Below are 22,258 nucleotides of genomic sequence, written 5' to 3' on the forward strand. Positions count from 1 at the left end.
GTCCAGGATGAAATACCTCTGGTAGATGGGAATTGCATTTTGGTTGGCAGTAAGAAGAGCTCCTCTGAAATGTCAATAGCAAAGGACTCTGGACAAACTTGATCAATGCAATGTGATTTCCTAAGATTGCAAGTTCCTAAACTGTACCAGTTTTAGAGTCCCTTTTCTTGCATGATTGAAGCTCAGCAAAAGGACAAGAGCAAGACCTTTTAATCCAGAATATACTCCTTTTAATCTGCAGCCCCTCTGCAAATCCACTCTCGGGTTTGTGGAGTTGAGTACCATGTCCTGTTATCTGAGAGGAGAGAAGCACTTACTGCCTGAGCTAAGGCTTTCATATTTGCAAAATGATTCCAGAATCTCACTTGGAAAGCTCTACAGAAGTGTCAGATGTTATTATGTACCTCGTTGTTCCAAATGACAAGATGAAAATTACAGAAAGTAAGCCATCATTTTTGTGAATCAGAACCCTCCCACTTCCTTACCACTGCTTAGCAATTTTTAAGCCAGAAAAAGGAAGGATTTATTTAAAATCACAACTGTCATGAATGATGATTCGCAGCCCACACCTGGCTTTTGGAATGCTACATTTCTGAAGCTTTAGATGCATCTCTCAGCTCTTTGCAAGAAAGTTGTACCAATTCTGTGATTGTACCTCAAAAAAATTTTAAATGCTCTTAGTAGGAACAAAGACTACCAAAGAGTAATCTGGTTTATTTCAAAAGACAATCTGAAAATGTGGCTTTTTTTCTGTATAGCTGCTAATGTGTGATTGCTTCAGATGTCAGTTTAGATCTGTTTACCTGTTTACCATCAGCACAGGGTGCAGATACAAGACTGAATAACTAACCATGCTTCAGTACAAGCTAAATATATCTTGCTGCTCTGGATAGCCACAGAAATTATTAATGTTCTTTTCTAAGAGCTGTGTGGTCTGTTTCGTTTCATCTCTGTGTGAGAATGAGTTAAACACGTCTTTAAGAGAATTTTTTTTAATGGAGAATGTGTGGAATTGTCTCCCAGCTTCCTTCATCTTCGAATCATGTGTATCTGAGTAGACATGTGATTTTTATTTTACAGAATTGTACAAAAACTCCTTCTAGCTTCTGAAGGCTTTGACACTCTGCAGGTTAAATGCTGTTGAATGCCAGTGTATTTCTGTGGCCAATCCCAAGAACGTTTCCTTTTGCAAGCTTTGTGCAAGTAAAGCCCAGGTGCCCATGTGCAGGCTATAGTTATTCCCAACACCAATCCAGCCAGTTGCAGTACATGCTGGGGCCATGGCTGCTGCCATGTGAACTGATTTTTAGCACAGAAGCCCACAGAATTTTTGCCAGCACTTTTTGTAATAGGATCTGAGAAACATTTGCAAGTCCAGTAGGCACACAGCTCCACTTGGACGGAAGATGAGCTGAGAGGGAGGTGAAGTGACAGGCAGTGCTGCCAGCCGTGAATCCAACACCCAGAGTCAGTTCTTGTTTTCCGTGGGCTTTGCTTGTAGGCTGGTACATCAGCACTGGGGTGAGGGGTTTGCATCATCGTGACTCCAAATATAGCCAGCAGAGATCTGTGTGCACTCTGAGGAAGATTTGGGGAGTATAAGGAGGAGCCTCCTCTCTTTATGGCACATACAGGGAGTGAAATGTGAAAAGACTGGAGCCAGACACTGCCATGCTCCCACCTCTTCTGTCTGCATCCATTCTGCTTTCAGAAAATGTACATCTACACCTCCCATCTGTGTTGAGAATAAACACAGTAAAATCTGCTAGGTACTTACAAACACCTCATAATTATTAGTAGGTTTGGAACCTGTGAGTGGTTTTCCCAAGTTTACATTGAGCTCTAATGTAGATAGTAAAATGTAAGAATGTAAAATCCCTGTTCCAGCTGAGCATTAGGCACTGCGCTGCCATGGCCCTAGACGGATGAGGGGTCTGTACTTAATCTTCACAGAGAAAGTCATGCTGGGTTTCAGTAATTAAAAAAATGTATAGATGTAACTTGCCATCTTCTGACTTGTTCTGTCTAGTCCTGCTTCAAGCAGATACTTGAAGCCTGGAACAATTCCAGAGGTTAGCAGGAGTTTGACAAAAAGCACATTCAGGCTATTTTTAATTTAAGGAAAATACTTTGGGATTTTCCTTGAAAAAGAAAAAAAGTATTCCCTTTAAATTATTAAAAAAACCCAAACCAAAACAACAACAAAAACCCCCAAGCCGTGCCTGCTCTGCTGTCTGAGTGCCTTTGCAGTGTCTCTACCGCCCTTTGCCAGTCTGTGCTGCTGGGTCTCCACAGACACTTCAGTTATGTCCTTCACAGGACGTCTGGCCTTTTAGGCAAATGCTGCACAGGCCATTCCCTGTTCCTGCTGCAGCTCCCGGGCAGACAGAATTAGCCTTGGAAACAGCTGTATGGCAGACAGAGCAGGGGCTGTAACTATCTGCTAAAATATTAGCGCGTATTTCCAGAGAATCAAAATGAGCCAAACTTAGCTTTCATACATGTGAGATTAATTCTGACCTGCAGTGCATGATCCGAAATGAAATCATACAAAAATAAATATTCCAAAACCTAAAGATCATGGCTCATTGCTCCTGTCTGCAAGCTCTTGGGTCTGGTTGTTTGTTGTGCCAGAAAGAGAGAGTCTCTCTGTCATTCACAATTTTTCTCTTTCCTTTTGAATTATTTTTCTGACCGGTGAAGGCTTCAGGCTTGATTCCACTCTCTTTCAGCAGCTTGACTGTAATTCCAGCATCAGCTGGAAGCACATGAAGGGTGTAGCAGACTCATGGGTTTGGCCACTTGCTGCTGTGTCCCATCTCAGCAGACTGGGCTCATGTTCTGTATCCTCTGAAAACTTCAGGCAGCACAAACTCCTCTAGAGCTGGCTGCAACTGTACCATATCCCTGTCACCCACTACTGGAAAAGATTGGCATATGGGATCAAGCTGATGTAATTTAGCTGATCTTAAAACATTCAGTAGCCAGAGATTGCTGAAGTAGCCACTGCTGTACTCCTGTACAGAAAATCCCTACAGGGTTTGTCCACTTTTGCCACCTCTTGTCAAACTGCAGAGCAGGCAGCACTCAAGTCTATTAATAGGTCTTTTGAATATGATTAATTGGGTTTTTAAGTGGGTCAGCTTCTTCCAGAATTTCTCACTTAGTTCCACTTGCAGCTCTTCACATGTGATGCTTTGTTTTCACGGTATCGTCTGGAACTCTTTCCTCATTTAATGCACCCTTGTGATTTTTGGGGTAAGGTTTTCAGTAGGAGCTTGATTCATTCCTTGGTTTTATTTGCTGCTTGTATGTGCAGCCATATCATCAAATTGCTTTCTGTGCTATGTGTGCACATGGCTGTGGAGCACCACAGATCCCTCCCTGACCTCCTGCTTCTCCAGTGATACACTTACTCTGAAGGGCTCTTGAGCCAGTTCTGCAGATGGATAAGTCTTGCTGCCTGTTTGGATACTTTTGTTTGTTTTATTTTTAATACTGTCCTAAGGTGAAATATTTTTTCATGGTTTGTCAAACAAGATTATGGATTTGACTGTAAAACTATGACTCATCTCAGCCTTCGTTTTTCTTATTAAGAATGATCCTGGAGGAAAGTGCAAATGAAAATGTCAGATCTGTCATAAATAATGTAAAAATGACAGCCAGGAGGAGAGCTCTCACGGACCTTCTCTCTGTCCAGTTACAGAAAAGAAATCAGTTTTGGAGGGCTGGGGCTGGGGTTTGTGCAATTTTATCATCCTTTTACCTTCACATTTAAGTGTTTACATCATCCAGGTATCTAGTCCAAATGTCTGATTTTTGCCTTTTATTTTGGGGCACCATATATTGTCATTCTTCATTGTTTAGTCCGGAATTAAGCATTTGAGCTTACAGCTCCTATTCTTAGTTGATTCTATGAATGTGTTTCATCTCCCTGATATTTTATTTCTGGAAACAGTGCTATATCCAGAGTGCAATTAAACTGGTAACTCTTTGCTCTGTGTTTTGTCATTAAGCCAGTTTTAAAGACTTAATGTCTCAAAAGAGAAAAATTATGGTGGACCAGCAGTAAAAAATTAAATCCTTGACTGTTCTTCAGCACAGGATACATAAAGCTGTTGATGAAGTGTGGTCTGTTGCAGCTGATAGTGTGAGGGCACAGAAATGTGTTTCCAGTTGCAAACATCAGATTTCAAGGTCATGCTCAAATACTGGCCTATTGATAGGGGTGAGGTAACAATGTATTAACACATTGGGACTGGAAGTGCTGCAAACCTTAAATTTAAAGTCGGTGCCTGCTACAAAACACAGTGGGAAACTAATGAAAACAAACATTATTCTTCTCTCATTTTTTTCTCTTTTAAGGAGGAGAATCTTACTGGGGAAAACCTTTCAAAGATGAATTCAAGCCAAATTTGTCCCACACAGGACGTGGTGTTCTTAGTATGGCAAATTCGGGACCCAACACAAACAAATCACAGTTGTAAGTAGTCACTTGCTTTTTTGTGCTTTACTGTTTCCCTCTGGACATTGTGTCTCACTCTGTTAAGAAGAAAAATGACATTTTATGAGCTACTCTTTAAAGTTCAGTTGAGTGAAATGTTCTGTCAAGTGCTGCATGTTGCAATCAGGGCTGCAGCTGCTCTTAGCCAATCTAAGAGCAAAGTGAAGCACAGCAAGAAAACCTGTAGGTTTATTATATCAGCAATAATTTGTCTTTTTGGTTGTTATGATTTGAAGTTTTTGTTTGTTTTTGTCAGTGTCCCTCCCCAGTGTAACCCCTAAAAGATCATTCATCACATCTCTTCAGTCTGTTTAAATTTAGCCCCATATTGAGCTTTTTGAAGGAATGAAATGAAACAAACTCTATGGGAATATTACTTCTTTTTAGTCACCTGATTTTAAATAAATGAGAACAGTTCTGCTCTGTTGAAATGTGTAGACCTAGACGTGGCAGAGTGTACAATCTAGGATTGAGAATAACTTGTTTTCCAATGTACAAAAGCAGAATGAGGACTAAAATGAGGAAAAATTTAAAGATACTGAAGTTGTAATGGCCTTGTTCATGTGTAACATTAATATGGGTGTTTGCCTGCAGTCCTTTAAAAATGTTCTGTGTCACTTTGAGCCAACTATTTATTGGTTGCTCTGTAAGTACTGCAGTATAAAAAAGTTGTTCTTTTATTGGGAGCCCCAGGAAAGGGTAAGAGTGTGTGTGTGTATGTGTGTAGTACTGTGTCTTGGCACTGAGGAGGGAGGGAGGGAGTCTTGGTGTTCATGATGCTGTGTTATGATGGCTTGTAAACTCTGCAGCAGTGTGCTTTGCTTTAATTAAACACAAGTGCTTGTCTCAGGGCCCCACATTCTTAGGCTTACTCACAATCTTAAGCCTAAGCACGTGTGGGGCAGTTTGCTGGATTGAGTTGCTATAGAACTTATTTTGGATTTGAATGTTACTACCAGCTCTCACATGCTAAATTAGGGGAGAGTAGAGGCTTCTTTCCTCTTTTTTTTTCGTTTGAAAAAGGGGATCCTAATAACAGAAGTTACAGACCATAAGTGATGTGCCATTTTGAGTCACATCATCTGCTGCTGTAAATGTGATTGTATGTTCTCCTAAAATTTGCGAATTAAATACAAAATTCCTTTATGTGTAAGTCCTTAAGAGAGTCCAGCTGCCCATATTTGCAAAGGTTCCTAGGCAGCACTTAGACACATCTAGCAACTGCTCTAGCCTTAGGAACTCTGTGAATAGCTCTCCCCATAGATGACAGGCACTGCAGGGCAGAGGGAGCTGGGTCCCCTCTGCAAGGTGATGCTTGAATAATGCTCAGGACATCTCTGGGACCATCCTGAGTTATGTTAATTCTGTTGTCCTTAATTTTATTTTGACTGCAGTGACAGATGAGAAGCTTTCCCTGTATATTTGCTACTTCTCAGGGGTTTTTTATCACAATGCTACATAACTGACCACGTGTTGATCTTAAGTACTGGACATCCAGGAATAAAGTGGTACCCTATGTAGGAGTTTGCAATCTGCACAGCATCCCAATGCTTTCCTAGGGCAAGCTACATCTTAGCAGACTGTCTGGCACATTGCAGCTGCTCCTATTTCCAATCATATAACTTCCTGAGGCAGTTGCTTATATGGAAAAGTGCTTTTGGAATGCTTATATATTTTTAGCTGTCTCCTATGTAGTGTAACAGATGGAAACAGGGAGGAGAGCCAGCACTGCATGTCCAGCCAAGACAGGCCATTGTGGTCTGCAGACCAGTGTGGAAACCTTTGTCTCATACATTTGTAGTCCAAGACTTCCAAAGAAGCATCAAGCTTTAGAGAAAAGCTTTACTAGTAAAGGTTGCTTTGGATTAGTGTTTTAGTTCCTGTGTTTAAAAGCCCTCAAAATTAAAAGCCCAGTTAATTACTTTTGACACTTGGAAGTATTCTTCTGGGATCTGAAGCACAAGTGTGCTCTGTCCAGAGGAAAAATGGATCACCAACAGGCCAGTTTAAGGGAAGAGAAATGCAAAAAGTAAATATCCAGAAAATAGAAGTTTACACTGGCAGAGACTGTGGTGCCATGTAACTTTATTTGTTGGATAAAGCTGCCTATCGTGCACAAGAAATGTTCTTCCCAAGCAGGATGCACGTCTGCCTGCCCTGCATGAGCTTCCCAGGGCCTGCATGGCAAGGAGGCAGATGCTCAGATTAATTTTGAACTTGCTGCAAGGTCCCCCTCTTGGAGTACTGTTTAAGAATGTTAGTAAGGTGAAAAGTGAGAAGTCAAAACTCCAGGAATCCAGGGTGGAACTCACAAAACTGAGGAGTTACAGGACATTTGGTCCACAGGCCTTCCAGAGAGGGAGAGGGGCTTGGCTTCTCTCCAAAAGCTTTTGCAGACACTTTGTGTTTTTAAGCATTACTGGCTGTTGTTGAGGGTCAGTGGGACAATGTGGTAACTGTTATGTCTTTATTCTTCCTAGCTTCATCACATTCCGCTCTTGTGCATATCTGGACAAGAAGCATACAGTTTTTGGAAGGTAAGTGAAGGATATTTTGGGCAGCAGCATAGCAGACATTCTCCCCTGTGTGTCTGAAGCATAAAGAGAAGAATCTAGTGACTCTTGTAATTGAACTGGCTCACAATCCAGTTCTCCTGGTCATCAGTAAGTGGGCAACATTGCACCAGTGCCAGTCAGCAGACCCTGCCTTGTTTTCCTCCTTCTATCACTGTAAGTTGCCTCACTTCCCTTCTGTGGGTGGCCCTCCAGGAGTCATGAACAAAGTAACCATCATCATGTAATGAACCATGTTAATATTTGTGCATGTTAATTGCTGGGACACAAGAGATTAGCTCTTCAATACTGCTTTCATCCTCTTATGAGCCATCAACTGAAAAATTAGTCATGACAAGACTGCTCTTCATCTCTTCATCATGGCATAGACCTTCTGCATAGATGAGGTCTTTTGGCCCTTCTTATTCTTTTCTATTTTATTATTCTTTTGTTTTACTCCTGACAATTATCACTGGTATAAAATCTGTATATTTATGTGCGTGTGTGTGTACATACATACATGCTTATGCACACATATATAAAGATACTACCAATGCCCAGACAGTGAGAGAACTTCATTCCTTATAAAGAAGTCTCTTCTGAAAGTCTTTTCCAGTGAAGTCTTCACGTGGTAAAGATTAAGGTATTTATTGCAGAAGAAGGTACAAAGTCTTTGTTATGGTTTGTTCTTTGCTTCCTCTGCTGCAGGCACTTGGTATTTAGCAAGTCAAGCAGAGCTGTTCTCAAACACCCATCGTGCAGGGCAGGAGGGGGGAATGCTGCTAGCCTGCTGCATTGGTAGTTCCTGAGAATCTTACAATCTTTTTTAATTGTAGTTTTGGGGTTTTATTCTTTTCATAGTTTTATTCATTTGGAAGTCGGCAGTGGAAAATAAAACCATGTGCTGTTTACTTTGATTGAATGTCATGCAATTGTGCTGTACAGTGAAAGTGATATATTTAATCCATCTTCCCTGCCTGCAAGTTCTTGAGGCAGAAACTGCTTCATTTTAATGGCACTTTATTTTAGTGCTGTTAGTTCCAATACTGATTCTTCAATAATTGCACTCTTGGAAATGTATTTTTTTCTTTCTCAGGTTTGTCCTAGAAAAATTCAAAGTTCCCTTGTCCTTTAGTGAAAGCAGATAATGAAGCAAATTCTAATAATAAAAGCTGAGAATTGGTATATTCTTGGAGGACTTACCTTATCCAGATCTTAGGACTATTTCACTTAAGCTACACTTTGAGTCCACCTTGCAAAAGCCCTTTCAAATCCCCTACAGTAATGCTGTTAACCTGAGCTGGCCAGCTCATCAAATAATGTCTGTGTTAGGACAGCTCAGCTGAAAATGTGCCTGTTCTTCAGTTCTGGATGCAGCCTGGCCTCAGTGAGCATCCTGTGTAGTCCTCCAGTGTCTTTGCTGTGTTTCCCCAGTGCACTCCAGTTTTACCAGAATTCACCAGGACAGAATTTGGAGAGAAGCTGAGCTTTCTGTGGTGCAGGGAGTGTGCTCCCCCAAAGCCTTTGCACTGTGCTGAGTGTCTCAAGTACCTTGTGAGCAAAATAGCTCAGATGATGTTTCACACTGTATGTTGCCCTTTAGAGAGGAATTACTTCCAGGTAAATCTGGTTAAGTGTATACAGCAGAGATTTTTGCAGTTTGCAATGACTGTCTTAATTTGTAAACTATCTTTGCTGCTACTGAAATCTGAGCTTAGGTGCCAGAGTGAAGAAGTGGTGCTGCTTATATTTTTAGCTGAAATACAATGGAAAAACTTTATGAAAAGTGTTGGTTTAGAATCAGATTTGGCTTCCTGCATGAAAACTGAGTGACATCTTCATATGAACATAGAGCAGGGAAATTTTACTCTGATCTGTCTTGCATGTAAATGAAGATCAATTCAAAGAAGGTGAAAATGAAGATGCTGGGATATATGTATCCCAGTCAGTCTGTATTAATCTACAAATGGAATTATTGAATAATTTAATTTACCTACAAATTTAATAATAAAAGGTTGATGTGTGTAGCTCTTAAGATCTATATTTTGTTATCAAAATCCTTTAGTTGTTTTTACCTGCATTGTTTTTAAAAGTCAGATAAGCCAGAAGATGCCAGAGATTGTACCTCTAGTAAAATTCCAACTTCAGTTTGCTATTTTAGATCCTGGGTGGTTCCAGGATTTGGTGACTATATCTGAGCTGATTATAGCACAATAATATCTGGGAAGCATATCTAGGAATAATATCTAGGCTTAAGAGCAGAAGGAACCCATGATATCAGGATTCTTTGTTTCCATCAATGTTTAATTGTATTGTTAACTGGATGCTTACTGGCCTGTTGTGACTTTCATATAGATTTGAGGATTACTTATTTCAGTTAATATAAAAACCTAAATACTCTCATCTGAACTGTACTCTCAGCTACTCATCTGTGACTCTGATTCATGTTAGTGTCACACAGTTATCTTGGAGAGCACAATTTGACCTGTTTGTAATTTGTATAGAACTTTACAGCAGGCTTTCCATAGTTTAGAGAACAAAAAGAGTGAAAGGGCAACCATTCCCTGCTCTTTTCTTTGTTTCTTTGGTTGTGTGTAGGATGCAACATTGAAAAGATCCTTCTCTGGAAATGCACCTTATTCGTGTCCTCACTGGTTTGAAACACAATTTTTTACATAGGAGAATCTATTAATGTCCACACCTGGGCAATGGGACTGTGAAGAGGTGACATGTGTCTGCCTTAGGCACTGGAATTTTCAAGTCTCAGGAGAAAGGTGTGGCTGGAGGACAGGGAAGGGCTCATCATGGTTGTGCTGCCTACCATGGCAGTGATGAGGAGGCAGGTATTGAAAAGAAAGGAGATAATCTGGCATGGCTGGGGAGCAAAAAGAGAGAGTGAGAGAAGAATGCCTTCCCTTGGAGGTGTGTTGCAGGCTGCATGGATTTCCTGCTCCAACAGAGCTGCCTAGATTAAATTAGTAATTACCATTTCTAGTAATTACTATTTCTTCTGACTTAGAGAATGATGTAATTAACACGAAAACCAACTGGTGGCTTTTGTGGGCTTTTAGCTTGCTGGGAAGAGGTTTAATTTAGAAACTGAGATAATGTAAACCAACTAACATGCATTTGCTCTGCACAGAGGGGATGAAAAACATTTGCAGGGGGCTGCTGCCTGGGGAGGGTCCTGCCTGCTGCTGCCCTGGGCTGTGCCTGGGATCTCCCTCCTACCCGTGCTCCAAGCAGGGCCTTGGCTGTGCTGTGACCTGCAGGAGCTACAGGAACACTACAGCCAAAACAGCAGATAGGCTCAGGTTCCTGCTTGGTGTGCTTTATGAAATTTAGATGCAATCCATGCTGTTATTATGTTTTCTGTTGCAATGGTTCACAGCTCCTGTGGACCGGAGACCTTGGTACATTTGCCCTTCATAAGCAGAAATAGAAACATAATCTCTGTCCCTGAGAGCTGTGTAAGTAGAAAAGAGATTGCATATAGATACAGGGAAGTTGTGACAGTGACCCATTTCAACCTACCTTGCACCACCTTTGGGAAAAGAAAGCCCCAGGAAAAAAAGGAAATTGCTTCATTGATATTTTTTGGCAACCTGTTCCAAAGCTAAAGGCACACATTAAAAAGTGCATGTGTAAAATAGAAGGAGAGAAATGCTTTCAGAATTTCAGGTGAGATTTAAGACAAGTAGAGCATGGTGGGCTTGAAAATGAGGGCATGTTGCAGATATGTGATGTGATAAAATGAAGGGCAATAAAGGGAGCAGAGAGAAAAGTGTTGTGGTCAGAGTGGCAAAGCTGGAAATTATCTGTGCAGCAGTTCTGTGTGTTTATTAGAGCATCACTTGTGTTTGTCAAGAGCTGAGAAAAGAAAGTGGCAACTGAGACAGGAGATGAGTGTGTCAAGGACAGTTTTCTGATTTGTATGAGGCTGCACATATCTGCTTACATGCATAACTTTTACTGTCTCTTGAGGTTTCTGCTGCTCATTCTTCAACTCTCTTGTTCCCAGAAATAATGAACAAGGTGGTTTGGGAAACCTCAGACTAGGTCAGATTGGAGGCATCAGTCAGTAGCTGACATGCACTCAGCTTATTCTTCTCTTTTTTTCTCCCTTCTCCCCTTGCCAGATGCTTTTGTGGAAGAGAGTTCTTCCCTTGGATCAGTATCACTCTGTATTAAGTATTCCTTAACCTGTTTAATGCTTTCTACTGCAATTCTGTAGACTGGGGCAATGAAAGTAACTCTCATCCTCTAAAGTAATTAGCAACATAAAGCAACTACCAGGCATTATTCAGCTACCCAGGTACTGTTAAATAACACAGTGTATGTTTCCACTTGTCACATTCCCTGTATGATTTGAATCAGTGAATCCCAGTTGCTTCTAAACTGGAAAACTCATGTTCTTATGGCTCTTCTGCTTTAGTACATCTGAAGATCAGAGAAATTGTGTGACAGCAGAAGAGCTAATTCTTTGTGGGGAGAGTGACCTAATTTTGCACTGCAGAGTCTGCTCCCCAGACACCAGGATAGGAGCAAAGAGCAAGGTGGGAAAATGAGCCAGGCCTCCCTGTGGAGGCCAGGGCTTTGGTGTCCTGCAGCACATGAGCACTGGGCTGTTGGAGCTGCAGGAGGGCTGCTGTCGTTTCCAAAACAGTTGTATGATCTCTGAAGAGGGACCTGTGCCAAGGCAGGGGAGTCCTTTCGTGCCAGGTTCATCTGTTGAGTCTAGTTTCAATAAGCTTTTTTTCCAAGATGTTTTAGTTTTTCAGCACCTTTTATTACCATGTCTCGCCTGCTAGATTAAGCCCTAATCTAGCAGAGAGATGGAGAAGTTTCAGCTGCATCCTTGTTGCACATTGGAATTGCTCACTCCATTGCAGATTGGGTGTATGCATAGAAAACATTTTGTCCTGAGTGTACGTGTTTGTGCACGTATGTGTTCTCTCTGTATGTATAAATGTATGTTTTTATAAAAATAACCTTCGGGGCAGAATGTGTTTACAAAAGAGCAATTTTTCTTTCTGGTTTCTGTTTGTAGTTTAAAGCTTTTCTTAAAAAAAAAAGTCCAGACATTGTTCTTGTATCATCTTCTGACCAGGAAACTCTTATCATGTTGGCCCACTGCCATCCCCAGCATTGCATAAGGCTTAATTCCTATAATTCTTCCAAACAAAAGTAAGAGAAATAGGTTCATGTATGAATGTCTCTGAGACTGCAGGGGAGGTGCAGTTTTTCTTTGGGGGCAGCACTAACTAATGTACAGTGAGACCTTCATTGGCATGTTGCAAGTGGTTAAAGCCTGCTCCGGGTATTTCACTTCTGCATCATGCAAAGGCATAGGCGGTGGTTATGAAGCAAGGTTACTAGTTTACATAAAGGAACCTTAAGAGGAAGTGAGATTTTAATAACACATCTAAATGTGAAATGCAAAGATTTCCAATGCTAACTTACCCAGCTCTCAAGAAAACAGAATTGCACAAGTAAGGGCACATTTTTGTTTTCATTCCTATGCCAACAGAAAAAAATACCCTAAATGTACCTGCCTTGTCGTTCATGCTTAAATGTAATGCAACATTTATCAAGCTCCTCTAAAAATACAGGCTATCTCAGGGATGCTGAGCTAAATATATAGTTGAGATCATCATTTCTCTGTTCGACATCTACTGGAAGCACACAGCAAATCCTTGGTTTCACTGGTTGTTCTAATGTGAATGGTGTCTTGAAAGTGTCACCCTTTTCAGTGTTGGATGTCACCTGAACGTCTTCTTAAACCTCAGTCAATTTAGGACAAAGCATGTGTGACACCTTATAAAAGGAATAGAGCCAGAAGCAGTGGAAAAGGTTAAACTTGTTTATACCTTCTCCCTTCCCTTCCCTGCTGGCTCCCAGCTTGGCACAAGTGGCATTACATGAGACCAGCCAACACAGTGTGAACGGTCACTGTCTGTGTCACGCATTTAGCACGTGTAAAGGGTATAAAGGGATGTTAGTCTGAATTTCTACAGTCTGCATTTGCTTTTACTGAAAATTATGTACAGATTTCCTTGAATATTATAATAATATTAAGTAGTGGCTCACTCTTTAGAGGATCTTTTTTACTGTTTTCATGTAGCGATCTGATGGACTTTTCTACATATAATTTGTATGGGCTTTTTTCTTGGCCCACAATATGTGTTGTTGGACAGCCAAAGAATCCTAAAAACTTCTCTGGTATGTTGGTTTCCATATTCTGTGAGGAGCAGTTGCTGTAAGGGATGCCAGTGCATGGGCTTTTACACATTATATCTCATCAAACTGATTTTAGTGATGCAATGTAACATCATGAGATTTGACAATAACAAACACGTAACATTTCAAGGGCCTGCATGTACCTTGTCTCTCTCAGATCAGAGGAAAGCTGGCAAAAGCCTTTACAGTTTAGAATATTCAAATTTTTTTGCATCCAGCTCTGACTGCCAGGTTAGTGTGTAGTTCTGTTTTTACTGCATGGGTGATGTTTGGAATGAGATTTTATCCTTTTTGGATGTTAATTTTTAGTGGTGAAATACCAGCCTCAGTCAAGCCTGACCCTGACAGAGCTCCCAGAGCTCCCTGAACAAAAGTGACTCAGAGATTATTGTTTCCTGTCCCTCTGGTCAGAGCTCTTGCCTCTGAGCTGGTGGTTTGTATTCAAATTAGTTTTTATTTTTTATCAGTATTGCAGCAGTGTCCTTATAAAGACAAAAACATATATTGAGAGCTGACTGTGCTGACAGTGTAATACACAGAGATACTCTGTGCAAAATGTTGGAGGGTGCAAGGGAGAAAAAAGGAAGCAATTTTCCATTTGAGAGACAAGGAGTGAAGAAGAAAAGGGAATGACATGCTCTGCAGGCATAACAACTTTGTCTTTTTCCCCCTTAGCCCTTTACAATCATGTCAAAATAGACTCTTTAGGTCATTTACTGATGACCTGTGAATGCCATGTCTATCATAGCCTTTCAAAATGTACAAGTGACAAAATATTACCAATAAAGTTAAATTAGCAGAGCAACTGAAGATCTGGTAACATCAGTGAAATGCATTAGGGCTAATATTGTGGGAGGTCTAGCTATGGGCTAAGGGATTACTCAGATGAGATTGCCAGTGCACAGCTGATCTGGCCATTTCAAATTATTAGAAACCTAATTAAATGAAAACATACAATCAGATAATGAGTGAGCTGTTGGCTAAAAAATCCTCTGATATTAAATCAGAAGTTTCCTTTGGGGCAGTTAAAATACAGTGAATATATCTTGGGCTGGGTGTTAATCACCAGTATTATAAGTGAGTCTGATACTGGCCTGAAGAGAGATTTTAAAATTGAATTTTTGTTACGAACTTTCCAAAGTTCATACAGAGTCTTCAAGCCCTGTGCAGCCTCCCCCAGTCTGCTCCCTCCAGTCACAAATGACTGAGGCTGTTCTAGCCTACGTCCATGGGTTTTAATTGCACCCAGAAGTCACAGCCTGATTACAGAATGGCAGCAGGCCCTTGGGGAATAAAGTTTGGAGCATCACTGACACATGAGCAAGCACAGCTGTGCTGGGGCAGGTGCTGAGAACACCCTCTCTGTCTCAGTTCCTTCTCTGTGATGGGGTCTGTCCTTCTGGTTGTGGTTACAGCCTGCCCCAGCGCATGGGGTGGCAGTGAGGGCACTGGGGAGTGGTGTAGAAGGTGTGTTTCTCCATTGGATCAGCTGAGACCATGGCAGGTGAGCATCAGAGGCCTCTTCTGGTGCTGGCCGGGCAGACACTGCCATGGTGGGACTGACAGATGCCTTTGAGATGGAAATACCCTGATATGAGTGTATAAAATGTATAAATGTGACTGTGAATACCATGTGTGTTTTGGTCGAGGCACTGCTTATTTCTTTATATGAAAGCAGAGTTAGGTGATAAAATGCTCCCCATATTCCACCAGTTTGGTATCTTTTTTCCCCACCAGTTTCATTTAATTTGATTTTCCCCCATTTCATCTGCCCATCCCTTGGCAGCCTACTCGTGCTGGTGCTGTTGTCCCCGTAACAATCAGGCTTCAGAACAGTTTTGCCCCCGTGAAAGCTGGGGGATTGCTGGCTCTCAGCTAGCCCTGTCCCATGGGCAGCCCTGGACTCCTCAGTGGCCAGTTCCTGCCCTTGCTGCTGATCTCCTGGCCCCAAACTCCCCTGGCTCCTGGAGCAGTGTTTTTGAGAACTACAGCTGCTTCTCATTGTCCCATAGCCATTAATATGGGCTGTATTTTTGGTTCCTGGCCATGTGGCTTGGCTCTATTAAAACAGATATTGTCCAGCTACAGCCTGCTTTGGTAATAGATTTAGATCACTCGGCATCAACAGCCTGTCTTCCTCTTTATTTACTGCTCTTCTAAGAATAGCTGTTTTCAAATTTAATTGTGGATGATGATGTGCATAAAAGTGTTAAATACCCTGGGACCAAGAGCTGCTCCCAGCAGGACCCCTCTGAAAACACACTGACTCAGTGGTTCCTGTTTAAAATTAGATTTTGACACCTGTCAACCAATTTTTTATTTAATGTGTGCTGTATTCACTTTATATCATTCTGGTTCCTCAATCAAAATATCTGCCGCCTTCCAGAAGTCTGTTCCATGGACACTGTTATCCCTGCTAACCACATCTGTTGTCTCAAAGATAGAAGGTTGTTTGACAGACACTGTTTTCCACAAAACCTTGTTGATTGCTGTTACCTATTTCCTTTCTTTCTTAATCATGTCCTGTCCCTGCTATTCCATTATTTTGTTGGGACAGATGACAGGATGACAGGATTATAATTATCTGGGTTTCCCCATTTATCCTTTCTAAATATGCTTTTCTAGAATGTTCCCATTGTTCCACACTTTTTTTGAAAATAAACATGCAACAGTCCAGAAAGCCTTCAGCCTTAAACATTTTCAAGCAAGTGTTTGGATATGTTGACTTGAAAAGTGAGAACCCAGGGATCTAAGGCCCTCCTAGGTGAAAACTGCTTTGAGAACTGTCCTGGCCTTACCCTGTGGCTGTGACTTGATGTTCTGCTGCCTTTGCAGAGCCCTCACAAGCTCAGTCATGATGTCCTTCTGGAGGAATCCTGTGCTTTCTGTGTTACTGTTGTTAGTGCAGACAGCTTTGCCACTGCTCTCCTGTACTGCTGGTAACTGTAACTGTAGTTACCATTCTCTTCCTGATATATCCCTCTTAGGTTTCATATACAGTTTAAAAACAAAAGAAAAAAAAATACTTGTTCTTCATCTGGCTGGTTTGTGTGGCTCCCAGGTTTTGGGCTTTGCTTTGCCTCTGTTTGACTTTTCCATGTTCTGTTTAATTTTAAATTCAAACCCCATATTTGAGGAAAAAGTTTTTATCTTCCACACTGAATGGCATTATCTTAGGTCTTCCTAACACAGTTGCTGATTCCCCTCTCCCCAAACATGATGATTTAAAAATCTGCTAGAGTAATGGGCATAAATCAGATATATTTAAGGTAAGGGTGTGGGAATATTTTGAGTATGTTGTGACAACTGCATAACATGACCTTCCTCTTCTAGGGTGGTTGGTGGCTTTGAGACTCTGACTGCTATGGAGAATGTGGAAAGTGACCCAAAAACAGATCGTCCCAAGGTACGCGTGAAGCACTGGGGGCAATGGCATCACATGGCAGTGCTGGTCACTCTGCTGACACTTCTTGAAACAAAAACTATTACAGCTGGTGATGGGGGTCAGTAGCTCTGACCCAGGAAGAGGTGACCGGTCTGGGGAGATGGTCCCAAAAGGAATCGCCTTCCCAAGGTCCGGTGTCTTCCCTCAGCTGCTGGCAGGAGGGCCCCTGCAGAGACTGTCAGCAGTGATTGTCAGCTCGTGATTCCAGCTCAGCTCTGCAGGGCAGCCTCCAGGCCAAGCCAGACCAGAGAGAGAGACGAGAGGCTCGTGTGGCTGGTTCCACACAGAGGCAGCTTTATTGCTGGTCCCCTCTGGCAAAGGGGAGAGCCAGGGACGAGAACTCTCTCTGAGCCACAGGGGCCAGAGGGCTTGCTTTTATAGGGATACAGGGGATCAGTAAAGGACCAATGGGTTACAGAGGATCTGGGATGGGTAAAGACCAATGGGTCACAAAGGATCTGCACAGGGTCTCCTAAAGGATTGTGGGTCTGTCTTTTCTCGCTGTGACCAAAGAAGTGGTTTCCTTTCCAGGGAGTCCTGCTGGGCAATTGCGAAATCTCTTATCTCAGCAGAGATCCCTCCAGGGCAGGGGCTGGGCATACCCCGCAAAAAGTAGGGGGAGATGGCACAACTTAATCAGCAGATGGAATTACTGTTCTTCTCTTCTGCTTCCAGGAGGAAATAAGAATTGAGACAACTACTGTTTTTGTTGATCCCTATGAAGAGGCAGATGCACAGGTGAGGTTGATTGGTTGGTTGGTTGAGGCTTTTTTTGAAAGGCCAGAGCTCTTCTGTAAAGAACTTTGCCACTTAATGCCTGTTCTTTGCACATGGGCAGCCTCCTGGCCTATCTGGTTGCCAGCTAAGATTAAGCAGCTGCCATTCAACATTGACTTTTTGCCAGGATCCCGGTCGCTCTTTCAGTGGAGAGTTACTCTTGTAACTGAGTCTAGCACAGCTCCCAGTCCATCACGCTTCTGATGGTTTCCTTTCAAATGCTCCCAGTAGCTGTGGGTAGCTGCAGGTGAGAAGAAAGGAGTCTTGCTGTAATGGCTGCAGACAGTCTGTTTGTAGTGGCCCTTGAGGGCTGTCTCATAAAGCCTGCCCTGTAATCTCAGCAGTGCTGATTGCCGGTTTAGAGTGCTTTAAAGCTTCAAAGAATCGTAGACATTTTCTCCTTATTCTGCACTATCTCTTGCAACAGATTGCACCCTTTGCTTCCCACAGGTCGCTGCTGAAAGAGAGAAGTTCCAGGAGGAAGAAGAAGCAGCCAAAATAAAGGCTGAGGTAGTCCCACCAAAGAAAGAGGTTCAGACTCCTAAAACTTACCGGCAGGGGATTGGAAAATACATCAACATGGCTGCAGCGTGAGTTCTCTGTCCATCTGATTTTTGCTGAATATTTTAGGTGCCTTTCCTGCTGGATGCTGGCCCTGGCCAGTGCCATTGCTCAGATGTTTGGTTTGGGCTAGCAAAGACACCCTCATGTAGTCCTAACAGTCAAGAGTTTACTTTGCTCCTGTTGTTTTTCAAGGTCACACGTTAACTGAGCTTCTCTTTTAGCCCTTGAACATGACCAAGTTGGTCTTTAAAAGTGTTTGCTGACTTCAGAACTGTAGATACATTTCCAGAACTCAGAAGTCTGAGGAACTGTACTGTGTCACTTCCCAGACCATATTTTATTGTCTTCCTTTTCTGCAGCTATTTCTGAAGGCCATGGTCCCACAGATGTTTCTCTTTTAGCAACTTCTGCCCTGCACAATGTAGCTGCCCCAGGCCCCTGTCAGTTTGCTGCTCTGGTTCCCTGTTCAGCCACACAAACAGCTGTACCAGCGCAGCTGAAATGGCTGGAAAGGGGAGCAGGTTCCCAGGCTTGCTGTGGGAGCACAGGCCAGCTGGGTAGCTCCAGGGTACCTGGCTAGTTGGACTGGCTTATCCTAAAGCACCCTCTCCCAGACACCCTTTGTACCATTGTCAGGATAGGCAGCACTGCTTTTTTTCCTAAGGATGGCACAGAATCCTGTCTGAGCAGCAGCTTAGCATGTGTTTTGGAAAAATTAAAATAAATGCCTTCCACTTGATTTTTAGCAGACTTCTCTAAAAGCATTTGCAAAAATGCTGTTGTCTGTCTGCTACATAAAGGCCTGTATTTATGTATACACAGATCTGGGCAGCCATTCAATCAGCTTGTGTGTGCCTCTGTGACTTACAGGCATTGGCATAAGTGTGAGAACAGAAATATGTTAGCTCAGATAGGTCAGTTTAGTGTGTCAGTAAAATTTTTCAGTTGCAGAATATTGCTTGTCCCTTAAAATACATAAATACATACAGCTTAAAACTGCTGACACGTTGCACTCTTATTTACAGAGGAAATCCAGCAGTTTGTGGCTCTGTGGAAAAGACCAGGTAGTAGAGAAAGGACCTTCAGTCACTGCAGCCTGCTCTGGCAGCTTTAGGGTTCTGTGTTCTCCCTATCAGCTACTGATATCTGACAATAAAACCACAGCACGTGAGCTGGCTGCACAGCGTTCCCTGGGGTTGCAAGCTCTACTCAAGAGAGATTGGTAATAGCAGCAGCAACTGCAACAGGCTGGGCTCAAGAAACAGGAAAGGGTCTGAAAGGCTCTCCCAGCTGCTTTATACCTAATTCCCCATAAATTCTTTTTTCTGCCACAAGTGCAGGTGAGAAGGTGTGCAGAGAACTCATGGCTCATGTTTTCGTGACCATGCTAAAAAGGTACAGATGTAAAATTTTCAGCTCTGGCCTGGAGAACTTACTGTGCTTTGAACACATTCCTGGGAGGGTTCAAAGCCTGGTCCAAACCATTCCCATGGACTCATTCTCCCTCTTTTTGGGCATGCCAAAGGCCTCTATCCCCAACCCCCTGCAGTCCCCATGCTGGCATAGAGCTTGCACTCCTGTCGAGTTGACAAGGGATGGGCTGGCTCCAGTACAGCTGGTGCTGGGAGAGAACAGGCAGAACAGGCACCCAAGCTGCCCTGGTCCCACTGGCAGTAAAGACTCCCTGAGAGCTGTTTTCATTCTGGCTGCAGGAAGCGCAGCGTGGAGGATGACGGGCCCTCAACCAGCACAGCTGTGAAGAAAGAGAAGAAGAGCACAGGCTTCGGGGACTTCAGCTCCTGGTAGCAGCATGGGGAGCCCAGCACTGGGGAAGCACAGCGCAAATAGGAGCCTCCCACGTGGTCCCAGAGAGCCCAAAAGACAGTCTGTCCTGGGGAGGGAAGGCACCGGCCTGCCCTTCCACTGGCAGAGAAAACTGCTGCTTTGTTGAGGCTGGTTAATGTGGCTTTGTTTTCTAGAGAGCACATTCCCCCACTGCATCTTCCTCGAAGGCTGTTTTGTTGTTGTTTTGCAAAGCAGGGAGCAGGCAGCCCAGCTCCCTGGGGATCAGCTGGAGCCTCCTCTGTGTGCCTGGCAGCAGACCAGGCAGAGCCCAGCTTTGCAGGACACTGCTGCAGTGAACAGCTACGGTGGTGAAAGAGCTCCTTTTACAGGTAATCATTTCCAGACCAGCCAAGTGTGCCAAGCCAGGGAATGAATTCATGTGCTGGAAATCTCCTGTGCTGCTGGAGAGCTCTGTGGAGGGGCTCCAGCCTGTCCTGCCCTTACCTTCCAGCTGCCTCCTGCTGGTTCTCAACAAGGAGCAATTTTGTCTCCTCTTTGCCAGGATCCTGTCTGGACTCACTGCTGTCAGTCTCTGAAGGGTCTCACTCACTCCAAAACGAGCCCTCTCTGTACCTGTTAAAGCCTCCAACAGCCTGGGAAGCTGCGAGTCTGCCTGGGGTGCCTGGGGCAGCTGCACCACTTACTCCTCCCAGTGTCTGCCCTTCCCTGAGCCACTGGACAGCCAGAGGTGCGAGGATGCACCAGTTCACACCTGCCCTCAGGTCCCAGAAACTACAGCCTTGAGCAACTGAGCAGGAATAGAAACAGCTCTTGTTTGTTTTTTTAATACCTGTCCCTAAAGCCTGGTCCTTGCAGGGTAAAACATGCAGTCAGGCTTCCCATCATTAGGAAAAACCACATAATATAGCTGACAGGCATCCCAGATATTTCCATTACATACCCACAAATTATTAGGAATCTTAATAAAGGCCTTATGGGGTAAAGATATATCAGCCTGTGAAGTTTTAATTCCAAAGCATCTGTGTGGTACCGTCACTTAGACGTAGCAGGCTAGATCCTGAATATCACTTTTCAGCTCATCTTAGGTGTTTTCAGATAAGAGAAATGCCCTCCCTACCTCCTGTGTGGCTGAGGAGAAAGTTTTGTAATCCCCTTTGGAACAATATATTTGTATTGGTGGTTTCATTCTTTAAGAAAATACTCCATTTATAGGAAATTGCTGTAAAAACTTTTGGAAAATATTTTGCATTAAATGTTTTTATTTTCTTTTGAGTGCTTGACTTTGACTGTTTGACTGTTATTACCAAGATCACAGCATTGCAAAGTTGATTGTTGTACAAGGAAATGATTAATTCCTGCTTTTTAAGATGCCCATATGGAATTCTGGGTTCTCTGCGGATATGATTACATCTTTGCTAAATCATAGGAAGTTTAAACTAATTTGAAAGTATAATAGGGGGAGTTTGTTTTGCAGACGTCTAAGTTTGAAATAACATGTTTGATTACTGGAACGGGGGATTTGATGGTACTTTCCTAAAGTACTTTCTTCTGTCTTATTGGAACCTCTTGTTTCTCCTGTGCTGGCCCTTTTGGGACAGGTTGTTACTGATCCCCTTTACCTAACTCATACTTTAGCACACTTTTGAGTAGTCAAGTTCACAGCATTGCTAGAGCTGGGATAGGCAATTTTATGAATCCATAAGGATAAAATGCTAGTTTTGTACTAGATTAAAATGGAGACTATTATGAAAGAAAGGAGCTTTTGATTACAAGGAAGGCGGCAGAGGTGTGGCAAGGGCTCCCATTTCAGCAAGTCCTTGCTGCAGATTGATCTGAGGGGCAGTTTCCTGTTGTGGCAGCACGCTCTAGAGATAACTGCCCACTTTCCCTTTCTGTTCCCGCTTTTTGGCAGAGCTCACTGCAGTCCCTGAAGGACCACTGCTGTGCACAGTGCAGAGGGACTGCTGCCCTTCCAAGCACTGTCTTTGCACCCCTTTCCTCACCATTTCCCACCATAACATTGGAGACAAAAGAAAGAACAATTTCCTGGCTTCTAGGAAGGGCTGAGCATGACCCTTTCAGTTTTGCTCCAAGCAGGGGTGAAGCTCTCCAGCCATGGTTCACCTCTGGACCTGGATCCAGCTCTCTGGCCTGCTGGTGCTCCCAGCTGCTGCCCTGCTGGTGCTCCCAGGCTGGGGGACACTGACACTGGCCCATCCCCAGGTCCTGCACTGGCCCAGGGGTTTGGCCCGTGCCCAGTGCTGAGTCAGCAGCCAGACTGGGCTTTGCAAGAGCTCTGCAGGGCCAACACTGTCACTGTTCCACCACAGCCAGACCCTACAGTGGAGTTTTGTCCTGCAGAGCCCCACC

The 22,258-nt window shown here is 43.2% G+C and overlaps 1 protein-coding gene across 1 annotated transcript in view; it reads left to right on the forward strand.

Moving 5' to 3' along the window:
- The window catches only part of PPIL2 (peptidylprolyl isomerase like 2), a 68,285-nt gene extending 47,125 nt beyond the window's left edge, over positions 1 to 21,160 (forward strand). The window contains exons 15-20 of the mRNA XM_069030708.1: positions 4,366 to 4,483; positions 6,985 to 7,041; positions 16,630 to 16,702; positions 17,417 to 17,479; positions 17,969 to 18,108; positions 19,795 to 21,160. Of these exons, the coding sequence (XP_068886809.1) occupies positions 4,366 to 4,483; positions 6,985 to 7,041; positions 16,630 to 16,702; positions 17,417 to 17,479; positions 17,969 to 18,108; positions 19,795 to 19,888 (545 nt within the window). The 3' untranslated portion in view covers positions 19,889 to 21,160. The remainder of the gene's footprint in view (positions 1 to 4,365; positions 4,484 to 6,984; positions 7,042 to 16,629; positions 16,703 to 17,416; positions 17,480 to 17,968; positions 18,109 to 19,794) is intronic.
- The last annotated feature ends 1,098 nt before the right edge of the window (positions 21,161 to 22,258 follow it).

This window comes from Aphelocoma coerulescens, chromosome 15 (assembly GCF_041296385.1).
Source record: "Aphelocoma coerulescens isolate FSJ_1873_10779 chromosome 15, UR_Acoe_1.0, whole genome shotgun sequence".
Taxonomy (NCBI): domain Eukaryota; kingdom Metazoa; phylum Chordata; class Aves; order Passeriformes; family Corvidae; genus Aphelocoma; species Aphelocoma coerulescens.